Here is a 17122-nt window from a genome sequence, read left to right on the forward strand (position 1 = left end):
GATGTCCCAAGGAGACGGGGTGCTCATAGGGTCACCAAGCAATCTCAGCTTCCTTAAGACTGGTGCTGGCAGATTTTCTCAGTGACACCAGAAGGGATGGGCAAGCCCACAGCACCTGAGGTCTGGACCAAAGTGAGGGAGACGCAGGGAATGGGGCTATCCACAGTAGCTGGGCTGTAGCAGTCTGAGCCTGTTTTTAGCAGGTAGGGCCATTAACTCATTTAAATGTATATATTTATACTTTTCTTGTCATTACAGTCGATTAAATAACTTAACAGATATATTAAGAATGCACAAAGAATTTTGGAAACTAGTGTTTTAAACTTGTCTAGTTATTTTGAGAATGAGGAAAACCAGAGGAGCTTTGGCTGCCACCTGGTGGAGAAAGGCGAAGAAAATAAAAGGCCTCATGGAAATTTCTGGCAAGTCTTCAGAGAGCCTTTAGTTGTAGTTGTTTGGCGGGCCTGTGGGTTGGACTGTCCAGTCCACCACACACTGTCTCCAATCTTTTTTTGCCATGGAAAAAAACTGGACTCAAAGCTATAGTTTATATTAATCTGAGATTTATACAAGCTTAAGTTATATAAGCTACTTACTTCTTAATTGCACAATGCTGAAGCCACTCTTTAAAAAAAAAAAAAAATCAAAAACACACCACTGCAAGGTAATTCAATGAGTTGCTTTTTTACAAATGTGTACAGAATTCGTCGGCCACGATGCCATACCACAGTCAGGCCATCCGCTCCGCCGGGAGCCCCTGGCACAAGGAGCTAGGTCGTGGCAGCCAAGCATTCTGCTTTCAGATGACAAGAGATGGGGAAGAATCTCGAGTTCCCTTTGTTCTCCAGTGTTTCGTGTACAAAATATTACAGTTTTTAAACATATATTTACAGAGTTTGCACAAATAGAAAATGGTTACAAATTACAATCAGGCTTGGCATGATCACTGCTCTACCCCCATCCAGGCCAGAGGTGTGATGACTGATTGCTCCCTATTTACATTTCCATTAAAAAAGTGTGCGTTCTGGGGAGGCCTAGAGGAAGCTTATACAAAATGATTAAATGCCATAAATTCACTTACATAATGCTATACAAGTAATCGACATCAATAAGTCAGTTCTTATCTTGCTCCCTGAAGGTATTAGAAAGGCTTGGGAAGTAAAAGAAGTCCTCCCAAGCAAGCAAAACACACTGCTTTGCCTGTCTGCTAAGGGCAGAAATATCACTGAATGTTTGGCTGGGGTGGGGTGGGGGGTGGAGAGAAGGGATGGGGGGGCAGAATAGGACAACCTAGTTGATGTTGCTTTTCAAATTCAAAAAAAAAATTTTTTTTTTTTAAATGCAGTTTGGAGTCAGGTTGAGCCCACTGACTTGTTAATACCATCGTATGGCTTTGAAAAAAACAGCCGGTTCTCTCCTTTTCTTAGACACCAAAGGCCTTCTCAACAGGACTACAGTATTGGGGGGTTGGGGTGAAGAAAAACCCAGACGTCTGGGAAGGACGACGTTTTGTTACTCGGATGTAAAGTCTTTGCCTTCAGTGCCAAGCTCAATTTTAACAGTGCAAAAAAGCCTCAAGCAGCGGCTGTTGGGTGGGTGAGGGTCACAGACTTGGGTAGCAGGTGTCCACCCACTGGGCAAGTCCTCGTTCCACCAGCCACCGATTTATCAACACCACCTAGAAGAGAAAGTTCCCTTGAGAGCTCTGTCCAGGGCAAACACAGGGGCTTACTCTTACAAGCCCAGAGGAGCAAAACAAGTAACAGGTTTACAAGAGTACTGGGGTGGGGGCTGGGGGGCACACATGACTCCTTTTCCTGGGACAACAGGGATATTTACTTAGATGGTCTTTTGGCCACCCTGACATGAAGATAGGCTCTTCAATAAAGAAAAGAAATCCAAACTTCAACAGTCTAGAAACAGAAGGACAGACAAGCCCAATGGACAGAGGATACAGGAAGGGATCCCCCAGCACCACTGAGGTTCTGGGCCGGTTCATTCATTACTGCCCTGCCAGGGGCTGTCCTCTGCATGGCTGGATGTCTACTAGCATCCTGGGTCTCTACCCCACTGACAGCCCCCAACTGTGACAATCAAAGATGGCTCTTCTGGTTGTTGTTGTTAAGTGCTGTCGAGTCAGTTCCAACTCACAGCAATCCTAAAGGTGTCTCTAACACACTGCCAAATGTCCACCAGGGGGCAAAGGCCCCGAGTGACATCCTCTCTGGGGAGCCAGCTCCAAATCAACCCTTCACTGCTCAGACATAACTCAGAAGGAACTTACTTCATCTCCAACCACACTCCACAGCTGAATCAGAGGGAGGCCAGTCGGGCTGTAACTCGTCACCTACAAAACAAAACCCCAGCATCATCACCAGGCACTCTTGAAAGCTAGGAAAGTTTGTGCATCCTTTCCCTAAAGACTGCTGGCCAACCCAGGACCCCAGCAGCAGGGAGGCCAGAATCTAAACACCAACTCCCGAGAAACCCCTCCAACAGACTATCCAGCCAGCCCCATCTCCCACCCATCACCCACCTGAGCAAGCAATGCTGTGTTTCCAGTCATCTCACTCATAGCTGCGTCTGCCTCGGGTGAAAAGTGCTCTTCATCTATAGAAGGAGAAAGCAAGCAGTATTTAGACGTTCGGTGGCACAAGGCCTTCACATGACCCACTTGACGTTCAGGTGTGTTCCAGGTAGAATCCTCAGACCCAGCAGTGGGACCCAAGAACTTCAACGGGTGAGCCACTGTCAGGGCACAGACCATAGGTCTCCACGCAATGCCAGATGGGTAATCATGGGTCCCTGCTGCCTGCTACCCACTGGGAGACAAACCCCAACTTTCAGTGAGCTAATGGGAATACCACCAGCATATGCCTGCGTGCTACCTGAGCTGAGCACAATGTATGAGACGTGAGTGTTACCCACCCCACCCCGCCCCCTTACAGGTGAGAACACCTGAGACAAAGGTTGAACACCCAAGGACATTCAATTCCCAGTGTGGTGAAGGGAGAATTGGTCCCTTAGCCTGGTTTGGGCAGTCCCTATAGGATGAGCTGTGCTGGGTTACAAAGTCATGTTCAAGAACAATCTGAAGGCAGGAAGACTGAAGACAGTCTGGGAGAGTCTTGTGGAACGAGCATTTTAGCTGGGCTTGGATCAATAGCTTAGATGGACAGAACAGGAAGAGGAAAGCCCGTAATGAAGAAAACAAAATGAGGACCATGCCCCAATTTTCAGTCAGATGTGACTCCAGACAGACTACAGTGCCTCGCAAGTACTCGATTGCTGTTAGAAACCAAGAGAGGGGGAGGTGTAGAATGAACAGACTACACCTACAAATATAAAACTTGTTGGCCCCTGTCTATATACCAGTTCCTAAGTGTAGGGATTACAGTCAATCTGAAAGGTAGATAAACAAACAAACAATGACAAACAAAACAAAAAACCCACCACTACACTATTGTGATGAAGTCAATTCTGCCTCCTGGACATCCACGTGTTAAGAGCAGGAATGCTCTCTCAGGTTTTCTGTCTAAAACCTGTAGGCAGCAGATGGTCAAGCCTTTCGTCCATGCCGCCAGTGGGTGGGTTCAATCCGCCAACCTTTGGCTAGCTGTCTAGTACAAACCATTCAGGCCACCCAGAGTCCTTGAAAGTAAGGTGGGCGCCATCCAATTTTCCTGAGAGGGAAATCAAAGCCAAATAATTTGTCCAAGATCAGCCACAATGCCAGTCCTCTCTCTCCGGCAATGCCACCACATGTGTCGGCATGGTCCCATCAGTGTCCCACAGGAGTGGTGACCCAGCTGAGAGAGCCACTGACCTCAGTTGCCTGACCTCTCAGACACGGCTGCTAGGACCCTGGGTCTGCACTACATTCTGGAACATGCCTTTATTTGAAGCATCTCAAAGCTGAAGACACTGGTACAGTGTGAAGTGATGGTCCTACCAAGATGTGGCATTGCCTGAAACTTGTTCCCAGGCTCCACCTAACCCACTCAGTCAAAAACTCAGAATGTGAGCGATCTGTCTGTGTAAGGGAAGGAAGACCCACCACTGTAAAACAGAAGACCTACTTCTCAAGCTGCCCTAGCCAGAGACCCCCACCTATTACCTGACAGAGGCATCACGCTCTCTAGAAGGACTTCTGCTCCCTGGAACGGCAGCGTCACAAAGTCGGACCTGCCAAGGTGAGAGAGGAGCAGCTGCACATGGACCTGAAGGATGGCCCCACTCCAAGCAGCACCAACCTTTCACTTACTACTGTGGGCCCTGCAGTCCAGGACGCACCCAGGGAGGAGAGGGGCCCTGACTGGAAGGAACTGGACCTCAGAGCCACTTCCTGCATCAAGTTGCCATGGGATAATGGCTTTTCTATCTAGTTCATTTTTACTGAGGCAAGTAATCAAGTTTGTGTTGTTGTTGCTAAAGTGGTGTGAAGTCACTTCCGACTTAATAGCGACACTGTATAGGGTTTCCATGAAGCAGCTGGTGGGTTTGAACAGCAAATAAGGGCAGCCTGCCCACCCACCAGCCTGCCTGCACACTGGCCCATCTGTCTGGGAGTCTCCACTCACCTGATTTGCCGGAGCTCATCTACTTTCACCCTCTTGTATCCACCGTAGTCTACATAGCGGATCTCCACTTCATTTGTCTCTTCGTAGGAGGCAACCACCTGGGCTCGCCACCAGGCGCCGTCGGCACCAGGGGCAGCGCAGATGACCGCTACTGCAGGGTGGGAAGAGCAGCGTGTGGACACAACACCTGGACTGCTTGGTCAATGCTACCCACACCACCACATCCCTTCTCAGAGGCCTGCACCTCACCTCCTCAGGTAGGGGATGGGAGTCACCAACACAGCCCCTCAGAACCCCTGAGGAGAGATCTGGACGTGGGCCTTTCTGCATGGCATGTGTGTCACCCCAAAGCTACCCAAACCCCAAAGACTACGGAAGCCCATATACTATTCATAAAGTAAAACACAAAATGCAGGAAATGGGGACTAGGGGCTGGCCTACATTCTTAAAACAAAGTTCCTGAGAGAATCAAGAACCTAGCAGGGGAATTAGATCTTGGTGGATTGAGTCTAGCCCATGACAACTCAGATTGAAGGCCTGACCAGAGTATATTCCCCCAAGCCTAAACTCCACTTCCAGGCCTCAGAAAGGTGCTGATAACAGTAATACTGGGACAGCCATCGAGGTTGGAGATCATGTGCCTCAAGGGGTCACCAACCCAAGCAGCACTGGAGTAACAGAGACAGGGCAGACGAAATCAGGGTAAAGGCCACCCCTAGCTGCTGCCCGCACTGTGTGCTGGTCCCCAAGGGGACCCCCTGGTACAATCACCTCTTGGATTCAGTCTTCACTGCTGGGCTGAGGTGACCTTCAAGAATCTGATGAAAACTAAATCCTTATTTCTCAATATGGATTATATTAAAATTATAGAAAAATTGTATTAAAATACTACATAAAATCTCAAGGAATTTTTCTGATGCCTTAAAGCTCACTGAGGGGCTTGGGTTAGGAGAAGGAGCCAAGACTCTTGATGGGAGCTGGTAAGAATGAGAAGGTAGTCTAACATTTCATCTCCCTGACAGGGGCAGCACAGACTAACAGTAGCAAAGGTTGGGCTTGGATCCCAGCACCTACTCAAGTGTCACCTTGGCAAGTCACTTGGCTCCAGAGGCCCAGTTTCCTCATCATCAGATGGAGCTGACCCTGCCCAGTTGTGGTGGGTTTAGAGATGCTTTATGGGAAACAATGACCAGCATGTGTACCAATGCTTCACATCTAATATGTCGCCTCCAACCTTAATTCCCAGGACAAGTGGTATCTGCCCCATAGAACTTGCTCGAATTCCTAAGTGGCAGAGCTAGTTTATGAATCCAAGTGTCAAGATTCCAGTCCAATCCCATTGCCCCATAAGCCAGTGAAAACACCAGCTTTGGCTAACTAGGAAATCCAGGCTGGCAGAGTCCATGCCAATGGCATGAACACAGAGGATGCTGTGCCCAGTCTCCTCCTGGTCAAGGTCACGGGCAGAACCACAGGCAACTAACTTCCAAAGCTTCTCTGCTAGCCTGGCCAGAGCCCAGGTCCCAGGGCTGCCTCCCATCCAGCCCACCAGCAGCACTTACTTTCCACTGGGATGGGCAGTGTGGGGATCCCGGGCTGAGAGTAGCAGAGGTACATCTGCTGGTCCAGACTGCGCAGGGCGTGGAAGGTGGGATGCGTGTGCTGCTGCACAAACAAGTGGCCGGCGTTGACCTGGTTCACCACGATCACCTCCACGGTGATGCCATTGGGGAGCATGAGCTGTGGAACGCATGGAGAGGTGTAACAAGCACTCCTCTTCCCAGGTGTGGCATAAGCTCAGGGGCCCCGGGGCACCTATCTGTGCTCATCCATCTCTGAGAAGGGTAGAGCAACCCGAAACAACACAGCGCCAGGTGACCGAGGCTCAAGGAAATCTCCCTAACCACAGAAAAGGTTGGACACCACTGTGGCCCTGGGCCCGGCAGGGAGGCTCCCAGCAGATACTCAGCACGCAGGAGCCAAGGATGGGTGTATGGGTGTAGTGTCGGGCCTCATGTTGGCCTGGCCAGGGTTCATCCAGAGCCGCCCCTCCCTCCCACCTGTCTTGATGAGTCTGTAAGACCCAGGGAGGGCAAACGTATGCGTGAGCTGGGCACTAAGAACAAGGTGTCCGAGAACAGGTGGGACAGTCAACTCCTTGGGACCTGAGGCTGACCCCAGAAGTTCATGACTGGACAGTGCCCCTCTCACCTCTGCCTTCCAACCAGCAAGCAGGGGCCTGCCATCAGATCCAGGGCCAAGGTCTGCAACTGTCCGTGTGCTATTTGCTCTTCTTCCTAGTGCTTCCCCTCCAACCCTAAGTCCTGATCCTTTTATCTGAGCTCCAGACATGGTCCAACTCACTGTCACTTGGGAATGTAGACTACAGGAATGCTCAGAAGCTAGGCCGTCCATGAAAGGCCCTGGGCAAAAGCCAGCATTGCTCTCTAAAGAGCTGTCCCTAGACACTAGTTCTCCTGATGCCAGGCTACCAGCACCATTTAGGAGGTTCTGGACTGGGCCACTGGCCACAGAGGGAAGAGCCCCTGGCTGAGAGGCATCTAGGCTGACCTCTCCAGTCTCACTGAGCCAAGCAGAGCACAAGGGAAAGAAGCCATATACCACTCACTTGCTGAAACATTTGAAGCATTAGAGCCAGGCCTCCTAGCAGGGAAAAGCCTACAGTTTCAGGAGAGGAGAGGAATGGGGTCTCATGGCCTCGCAAAAATCTACAGAAAAGGAAAGATACATTCTATCCCTTCCCTGTGGGCACAAGGGTCTTTGTGGGGCGGGAAACAAGACACAGAATGGAAACATCTCCAGGCTACAAACAGCCCGGCGCAATCAGCCATTTGTGTGAAATCCACAAAGCCTTACAGTTCTACTCTCAGTGAGATGAAACCAAGCTGAGCCAGGGCTTGCTGCAGGGATTGAAGCTCTTTTCGCGAACTCTAGGTATCTTCTGGGGAGGGGAAGGGGAAGGGACCTTTCACCAAAGTCATTACCTATCACAAACCCCATCTAAACCCAGGATGGTGGCTGACCCTGGACAAACACCAGCTTCCAGGAGCCCTAAGCCACTGTGGACACACCATCCTCCCATGGCTGGATTACAGTCTTCTCCAGGCAATTGCCTAGGAAATGCAAAGGGGGTGTAGGCAGCAGAGCTGGGGGGGAAGAGGTCCTTTCAAAGGGACCTAGAATCTCTGGCTTCCTGCCTGCCCCCAGAGAACACAGGTGGCGGCCAGAGGTGAGAGAGCACAGGCAGGAAGGTGCCGCTGGCCTCTCTGGCCCACAGTCTTGGGAGGCTGAGGCTGCTACTGGGGCTGGTTGGGGGCACAGGAAATCCCGTAGGTGCTGGCGGCATGCTCACCCAGGAGGTCATCGGTAGGGAAGGCAGGGTCAGGGACGGCAGTGGGGGTGCGTAGATATTGGTGAGGTTCAGCTCCTTGAACTTCTTCCCAATCAGGTTCAGGGCTTTATCCACATGATGCTGAGAGCCTGGATGGGGTGGGCAATGGGAGCAAGCCAGACTATTAATGTGGGTAAGAGACTCAATATTCCACCTACAGCAACTTTCTTAAAGTTCAAGAGTAGTGTTAAGTGGCCCACTTGCTGGGCTTTAGAGAAATCTAAAGCAGCTCGGATCCTGATCACCTTTCTATCGACCCTTCTGCCACTAGGGTCTATGGTTTGAAAGCACAGGGGGCTAGCCAGTGAGGAGAGGCCTGGTCCTTGCTGACTAGAGACAGGGAGCCCATGTCAGGATGGTAGGAACTAGGAATTCAGGACCCTGCCCCATCGATCCTGGCTCGCTCCTCTCCTGGCCAGCAACTGAAGGTAATTTAAAGAGGGCTGAAGAGACCACCCAACTCACCCTTCACCTGGGATGAGATGCAAGGCTTCCTATTCAGAGGCCTAGACTCCAAAGGCTGCCCCGCCCCCAGGCCCCTCAAATGCTTCCAGTTACGTGCATTTCTGGTAAAGAAGAGAGGGGGTAGGCACAGCAGTGGCCACTGACCTTCTATGTGGCAGATCTGGATGTTCTGGGTGTAGGGCAGCGTTGAAATGTAGATCTTGGCACCAGATGTTTGCTTCAGAAAACTCACGTACCGTCCCTGCTTGCCAATAAGTCGACCAACTAAGTGCTTCCGGAAGGAAGAGACAGAAGAGGGTCAGTGGGAAAACCAATTCTCTATACTCCCAAAGACTGACCTCTTAAACAAGGTCAAGTTTAAATATGTTCTAAGTTATCATGTCAGCACTTACCTGCCAGGTACTGTCCTAAGCACTTAAATTCAGTCATTTAAAAAAAAAAAAAAGTTGCTATCAATTTGACCTAGACTCATGCAATCCCATGTGTGTCAAGGCAGAGCTGTGCTCCACAGGATGCTCAATGACTGATTTAAATAAAAGAGTTGGCCAGGCCTTTCTTCCTACATGTTTCTGGGTGAACTTGAACCTTCAACCTTTCAGTTAGCAGCCAAGTGCCTTAACCATTGGCAGGACCACCCAGAGACTCCACATTTATTCAGAGCACCTATAAAACAGGTACGTTTCTCATCTTTTTATAGACCAGTAATGAAGCTAAGTAACGTGTCCAAGGTCATGGCATCTAAGCATGTGAACTTGGCTGGTTGACGCCAACAGTTCTGACCCAGGTCCGGAAAGTGGCAAAGGCAGTATCATCTCCAAAACTATGCCATGAGACGCTCTGCTCAGCACAGGGTCAGTTTACAACTTCACACTGACCTTCCCTCTCTCAAGTCTGCTCAGGTCCAAATATAAAACCAAACCCACGGCCAGCACATCGATATTGACCTTACAGGGCAGAGCAGAGCAGAGCTGCCCCATCGGGTTTTCAAGGCTGTCATCTTCATGAACTCAGATGGCCACATCTTTCTCCCATGGAGTGACTGGTCCAAACCCGTCTGTCATTAGGGGCTGAGTGTTTTAACCACTGTGCCACCAGGGTTCCTTCCAAAGATAAAGGGGTTCGATCTGGAAATAAAACTCTAAGAACCCCTGGGCCCCTGCTGCCAATTCACAGCAGGCTGGAGCCTTCAGCAAATCCAGACCAAGCGGCGGCAAGTGGGCCAGAATTCAAGGACATCTGAGGAAGTCAAACTTAGCCATGATGTGAGACAAGTTCCGAAACAATCTCAAACGAACCCTGAGCCCCAGAAAGGCTTCAGACCAAGCCAAATCCCCACGCCAGAGGGAGCCTGCCAATTACCTCTGCACCCCAGAGACAAACCTCAAGCTCAAACTAATACATCGTAAGTTACAACAGCAAAAGCTGTAAACCACTGAAGCCCCCTGGAATTGGGGGCCGGTGGAGAACAGTGACATTCATATGATGATTCAAGAATGCAGCTAAAATTACACTTTCAAAGCATAACACGGGGAAATGAAATTGTTAAATATTTAAAAGCATTAATTAAAACAACCTTAAGTTTAGTTTCGTTTAAAAACCACAGGGGGCAAGACATGAAGGAAATAAAAGTTTTCACAGTCACTCTCAGGGATCGGATCAGAACCAGTTTTTATTTCTCCATACATTTCTACACTTCCCAAGTTCTCTCAGATTACGTGTCTGTGCTTTATAGAGGGCTCTGGTTTTCTGCTACCATTTCCAAACAGCTCCTAGCACTGAGCCCTGAAGGTACACACAGACCAGCAGCCCACTGAGGACTTGGAGAGGACACTCCTGAAGGCAGCTGCAGGAATTCAATTTGGTAGGAAGCTCTCAGAGCCTTGGCTATGGGCAGAGTTCCTTTCCATCTCTGGCTTCTCCTGGTTTTTGGTCCATCCCTTGGCCCCACCCCATGGAGGGGCCAGCAGGGATGCCTGAGGCCCTTACCTTTGGTACCTCGATCTCCCAGATGATGAGGTCCACCTTCTTGGGGTCAGAGCCTGCCTGGGCACTCTGGAAACCCTCGGTCTTCCTAAGGCTACAGCAGCTGTCCACGGAGTCCATGCTGTTTCCGTCGGAGCCTGCAGGGGAGAAGAGGCAAAGCGCGCACACACACAGGCTCAGAGCTACCAACACCAAAAAACTTCCCAAACTCACATTCCCGAGAGGCCCCCTCCTCAAGCTTAGCAGATGACTGCCAACTCAGTATAGGAAGATCAGCACCACCCCAATGAAAGGAAGACTGGGGGTGAATATACACCTAATTTTAGCCTGTCACTGACGGTCCTGCTGGTTAATTGGCAGCCGCGCCCAGCCACAGCTGCTGGGGCAGACAAGTGGTGAACTCTGAACCCAGGGAAGGGGAGCCCACGGGGCAGGGAGAGGCCTGTGTGGTCCCAGGAGACGAGAATGTGATGCAGGTCTCAGCGACTAGCAACAACCATTTTAACACCTCCCAACTCTTTCAGCCACAAACCAGGGGTTCTCCAGTCACCAAAGCTTCGGGCCTATGTCCACAGAGGGTGACCTCCAGCCAAGCAGAGCTAGACAGTCTCAACCTGACTAGGCCCGTTCCTCTGCCAGCCACGGACAAAGGAGCACCTCTGTTCACTCTCTTTAGTCTAACTTTTTGTTAAGTGTTGTTGGGTTGATTCTGACTCACAGCAACCCTGTATAGGGTTTCCAAGGATCTGCTGGTGGGTTTGAACTGCCGACCTTGTGGTTTGCAGTCCAGTGCTGATCCTACAGCACCACTCTTGGTTAAATGCTCATCTGGACTCATGGCTGGTCTTTGATCCCCCTGGTCAACAGACTGAGCTGAAGTACATTCCATAGGGGACAGGCGAGGACAAAAGACCACACTGACTAGAGCTGCTTCCAGTGCTCCAGCCAAGGGAGCCACTGCAGAAAAATGGGTCCACACCAGTTCTGAGAAGTAGCTCAGGCTTCCAAAAGGACCCCTCAAAAGCCAGAAGCAGACTGTTCCTGAGACCCCACTAATTAGGCTATTTCCCCTGCTTTCTCCAAAGCCTCCACAGCAGTCTGTGGGTACAGACCTAGAACTGGCTCTGCTCCTATCTAGGGAAGAGTCACCACCTTCAAAGCCTACCTTCCACACCAGCAGGGAAAGCCCTAGTGAGAAGTCTGCTTGTTCCCCCAGCTAGATTCAGAAGCAGGCCAATGGGGGCTCTCAGCCTTTGCCAGACAACCCCGACAGCACCTGAGTGACTAATGACCGCACAGAGCCAACAGCAGGCTGCACCCAGAGGCAGCTCCCTCAGCCCAGCAGCCCATGGACCACTGTCAGCACCAACGTCCTATGCACAGAGCAGGAGTAATGTGGGAACAGTGCCTGGCACGTGTTAAGTACTTGACAGAGTCAATCACGAGGCTTCTACCTGCCCCTCTGAACCCCTCCCTCTCTGCCATCATAAGCCTTCTCTTCTAAGTCTCAGCACTGAGGCCTTCAATGCAGCTGAGTCGCCACTACACAATCACCCTACAGTGGGCATGCCCCAGTGTAATCACTTTGTTCTTTAAAAAACAAAAACCACCCATCTTAAGATACATTCTTTTTAAAATTTTGACATTCCTGAAGTTAAGATATGCCTAATAGTCTCTGGCCTTTCTCAATCATGACTGGCAGCATTCTGTTCTTATCTGGGCACACAGGACAGTAGGGTCTTAATCAAGAGCATCCTGTTGGCACTGATGTACAGTGTGTGGTACTCGGCAGATGCTGCAGAATGGAGCAAAATTCCCAGGAAAGAGCCCCAACCTTCCTGGAAGGATGAATCTGTGGACAGGGGAAGGGCTCTGGGACAGACATGTCAGAAGCCACACGGGGCATCTCTTCGTGAGATAAATTAACAGTACCCAGGGGGTGGCCGCAAAGGCAGGGCCAGAAGCTGCTGACCTGTACGTTAGCAGCCTGAACTGTCTACACTAGGGTCAGCGCTCGAAAAACCCTGTGGGCACTTCATTACCAAAGTGCCCCTCTTTCCCGGGGATGAAGTGAGCTTCACAGAAAGAAAATGGCTGAGGCCCTCGGCAAAGAACGGCTCAGAGGAGCAGAGCTGCCCACAGAATTCAAAGCTGGGGCCATTGTCTGGGCACTTACCCTGTGGGAGCCTCTGGAGGAGGAAAGCAGGTGAAGACATAGGAACAAGCACATGGTTAAAAGGAAAGAAGCCATTAAAAAAAAAAAAAAAAAAAACCTCTCACCCATACTTGGCACACAAGGGCACTAAAGCTAGAGAGGCCTCTCTGTTCAAAAACCATTATGAAGTTAGCATTTAAAAGAGGCATGCCTATGCTGACCAGGGACCCCAACTTTTAGCTGAAGGACTGGGAGAGGGGGGTCTCATGGCTTCAGGGTTACAGGGTCACCCACCAGCTCTATGCTGCATCCCTATGCCTCGGCCAGTTGGGATACAAAATGGAAGAGTATCACTCCTTCCCTGCAGAAGCTAGAGAAGCAGGCCAGCAGCCTGCGCCCCATGGGTAGAGGGAGACCCACCCACCCCTCTACATGGTGAATGCCCAAGATGCTCCTACCTCCCGAATGGTCTGTTTCTGCGTCCATGCTCCATCCATCCTCAGCCCCCAGGTCTGACAATTCCTCCTTCAGTACCCCATTGCTGAAGGGCACAGTACTTTCTGGCAGCGGCGGGGTAATATCCTTGTCCCGGGGGCTCGAGGTAGCATCTGTGCAAGAGTCTTCGAGCCCCGACATGCTGGCAGAATCCGAGCCCTGGACTGAGGAGCCCACGGATGGGACGTCCTGGCTGCTGTCCAACGTGCCAGTGATATAGCCAGCATCCTCCATCAGGGCACTTGCCTCATCCGGCAACTCTCCCTGGGCGGTGGCTTGTGACGGGCAGGGGACCAATGAGATGTGGTGTACAGAGTTCCTGGGCAGCTTGCTGTCCTTGGTGGGACTGGAGAGGGGGCTGTTCAGGCAGCTTGTGTACGTTTTTGGTGGAGACGGGTCCTCTGACAAGGCCAAGGCAGCATCCAATGAGCCCACAGCTGCCTCTGCTGTGGCCTGTCTGGGCTCCACCGGAGCATGGCCCTCCTCCCCTGGGCATGGGGACTCACTCTCTGAGGCCTGACACATCTGCCCCGTAATCTTGCCAAGCGTGGTGGCCCGCACTTCTTCCGCCGCCCCAGAGATCACTTTGGAGATGATCTGCAGAGCAGCCTGCTCAAGCATCTCATCTTCATCCACCGTCTTCTCTTTGTGCACTTCTCCTGCGAGGTCGCTGTCCCCAGGTGCCGGCACCACCTCGTCCTCCATCAGCTGGGTGTGCAAGGGCTCGGTCAAGCTACTTAAGCCCCCTACCACATAGTCTTCCCTCTGCACTGGTCCAGCCCCAGACAGCAGGCTAGTCTTCCCTTTCTCTTCCCCTCCTTCCAAAGGAGCCAGGCTGGGCGCTTTGCTCTTCTCCAATTCAGAGCCATGCTCCTGGGCCACCACCACTTCTTGTAGAACATTCTCTCCTGGCACCGCATCACCGGTCCCCTCTGCCCACCCCATCTCCCCGGGGCCATGCTTCTCTGGGAGGGCTGCTGAATGGCCCGGCCCAGCCCTCCCAGGCGTCCTGCTCAGCACATGCTCCTCTTTACACACCTCAACTGTTTCTTGGGGCAAAGGTAACTCCTTGGGGGATGGGAGGGGACACTCGAGAGCAATAGACTTTGCTTCCTCACGAGTTAGGGCTAATTCCACCTTTGCACAGTCGTCTTTGTGTGTTCCTGGTCCAAGTCTCGTGTCTGTGGTGCTGAGAAGGCTGCCTGAGGACTCGGACCGACGAGCGGCTGGATGTGGTCGCAGAAAAGCTGGGGGCTCCACGGAAGGCTTACTTGTAGGGCACAGCTTCTTCTCTGGCAGCTGAGGGTCTCGGGGAGGCACAACCACAGCTCCAGGACCAGTGTCTTCCACAGGGAGGGGCTCCTTGTCGGTGGGGTCTGTCCTTAGGCTCACAGAACTGGCCCCCTCATGCTTGTTGTGGCTATGGATGTGTTCTTTTTTACGAGAATAAAACCACCACCAGCCGAGGAGTGCCAGCATCCCAGGCAATGCTAAGGGGAAGAAGGAGCGGAGCTGGATGGCCATCGTGGAGGCGTGACGGGATTATACCTGGGGAGAGCAGCAGAGGAGAAGGGAGAAGGTGAGGTCGAGGGGCTTCCTTACCCCTCCTCACACCACACACTCACGGTGATCCACTGGAGGGAGTCCCCGCCTTGTACCCCCCAATTTATGCACATACACACACTCCTGTGAAGCAAACCGAGTGTTCTCTGGAACCCCAATCCCCTCCCATTCATAGCTTTGTGTCGACCAGTTCTCCCTTCCTTCTCCAGGGACTAGTTAGGGTTAGGGTGTCTTATGGGTGGTATCGGAACATTCTGAGCACCCACAGAACACACCCACACCATTCCCAGTTGTGGGGGATCTTAGACCCTAGAACCTGGCTGCATTCGTTTATCAGTTCTAATAGTATTATAGTCGATTCCTTGGGATTTCTATTTTTTTTAATCTGTGAATAGAGATTGATTTCTTTCAGTAGGGAAGGGTCTTAATTTCTGTAACAGTGGTTCTCGAATGTGGCTATACATTAGAATCACTCAGAAAACTTATGAAATTTCAATGCCCAAGGCTTCACTCCAAATAATTCATCAGACCCTCTGGCGTGGGACCCAGGGAACAGGTTGCTTTTAACCCAAGGAAGCCCAATGTGATCAAGTTTGAGAACCACCAAAGGAGCTTATAAGTCCTGGTATGGCACTGTAGGATAAGCACTCGATCACAAGGTTGGCAGTTCAAACTCACCAACTGCTCCTTGGAAACCCTATACAGGTTCACTATGGGTTGGAAATGACTAGAAGGTACTTAATAACATGAACAACAGCGCTTCTAAGGAACAGCTGGTGGGCTGGAACCACCACCTTGTTGTTAACAGTCCAGTACTTATCCTACAGCACCACACCAGGAGTCCTATGTTGTTGCTGTTGTTGTTAAGTGTTGCTGAGTCAGTTCCAACCCACAGCGACCCTGTATAGGGTTTCCAAAGAGTGGGTGCTGAGTTTGAATGACCAACTTTGCGGTTCAAACTGACCTTGTAGTCCAGTGCTTTATCCCACAGCATCACACCAGGACTCCAATGTTGTTGTAAAGTGCCATCCAGTTGGTTCTGACTCATAGTCACCCCTATATAGGGTTTCCAAGGAGCGAGTGGTGGGTTTAAACTGCCGACCTTGTGGTTCGCAGTCCACTGCTGATCCTACAGAGCCACACCAGGAGTCCTATGTTGTTGTTAAGTGCCATCGAGTCGATTCCAACCCATAGCAACCCTGTACAGGGTTTCCAAGGAGCAGCTGGTGAGCTTGAACTGCCGACCTTGCAGTTCTAACAGCTTTGCAGTCTGGCGCATTAATCCCCAGCGCCACACCAGGACTCCAGGAGTCCCGTAGGACATTGGAATTGCCTGGATTCTGTAACAAAAGAGCCCTAGTGGTGCAGTGGTTAAACACTCAGCTGCGAACAGAGAGGTCGACAGCTCAAACCTACCAGCCACTTTATACAGGAGGGAGATATGACAGTCTTCTCCCATAAAGATTTACAACCTTGGAAACCCTATGGTGCAGTTCTCCTGTCCTACAGGATCATCGTGAGTCAGAATCAACTACACAGACATAGGTTTTGGTGTAGGGAGTATTATATAACAACAACTGGAAAAATAAAAAGACAGATTATGGAGAAGGGAGCTCTCAGCATTGGGTGCCCAATGCCTGGTGTCAGGGAACCAAGTCTTACCCAACACCAAACCCAAGACCCACTAACTCAGATTCATAGCAACCTCATAGGACAGAACAAAACTGCTGTCATTCTTTACGGAAGCAGACGGCCACATCTTTCTCCCATAGAGCAGCCGGTGGGGCTGAACCTTTGAACCACCAGGGCTCCTCTTACCCAACAGGGCAGGCTAATAGGAAGGGAGCAGGTATCTGAAACGGTTTTCCTCTTGCCAGGAAATCTGGATTCTGATTCCATCTAAATTTGGCACAGAATCAATCGTTGTAATATTCCCCCACTGAATTCTAGCAATTCTGTGATCTTATCAGAAAGATCGAATAGACTGATAAGACACATGAAGAGATGTTCCATGTCATTAGAGAAAAAGAAGTCAAAACCACAGAAATGGTTAGTGGGGGAGGGGGAAAATAAAGTGAACGGAGGTCAATACTGTGAACCGATGGCACATGGAAAGGATGGCAATCACTAATGAGGCCAAGGGTAGGGTTTGTTGAATGTGGGACTGATGATCTGTTCTATAAACCTTCACTCAATTCACAATGAAAAGACAAAAAAAACAAAAAACAGAAAAACCACACAGAAAACCATAATGAGCTATCGCTTCGTCCTAAGATGGCTATGACTTTTAAAATGACAAAAAAAAAAAACACTGAAAAAAGAAACAAGAAAACAACAGATGTTGGTAAGGTTATAAAGAAACTGGACCTCTCACTCATTGCTAGTAGGGCTGTAAAATGGTACAGATGCTGTGAAAAAGTTTAGCAGCTCCTCAAAGTTAAACATAGAATTCCCATATGTGATGGTTAA

General features: G+C 50.5%; 1 protein-coding gene across 1 annotated transcript; it reads right to left on the reverse strand.

Annotated features, from left to right (window-relative positions):
- Positions 1-1603: 1603 nt before the first annotated feature.
- Positions 1604-14617, reverse strand: AKAP1 (A kinase (PRKA) anchor protein 1). The gene is made up of 10 exons (XM_006832403.1): positions 13054-14617; positions 10444-10577; positions 8602-8728; positions 7954-8081; positions 6143-6320; positions 4581-4731; positions 4118-4185; positions 2537-2610; positions 2285-2347; positions 1604-1678 (listed from the first exon to the last, which is right to left on the reverse strand). The coding sequence occupies exons 1-10, from the start codon at positions 14612-14614 to the stop codon at positions 1604-1606; spliced, it is 2559 nt and encodes an 852-aa protein (XP_006832466.1). The 5' UTR covers positions 14615-14617.
- Between the last annotated feature and the right edge of the window lie 2505 nt (positions 14618-17122).

The sequence above is a fragment of the Chrysochloris asiatica genome, unplaced genomic scaffold (assembly GCF_000296735.1).
Source record: "Chrysochloris asiatica unplaced genomic scaffold, ChrAsi1.0 scaffold00007, whole genome shotgun sequence".
NCBI lineage: Eukaryota > Metazoa > Chordata > Mammalia > Afrosoricida > Chrysochloridae > Chrysochloris > Chrysochloris asiatica.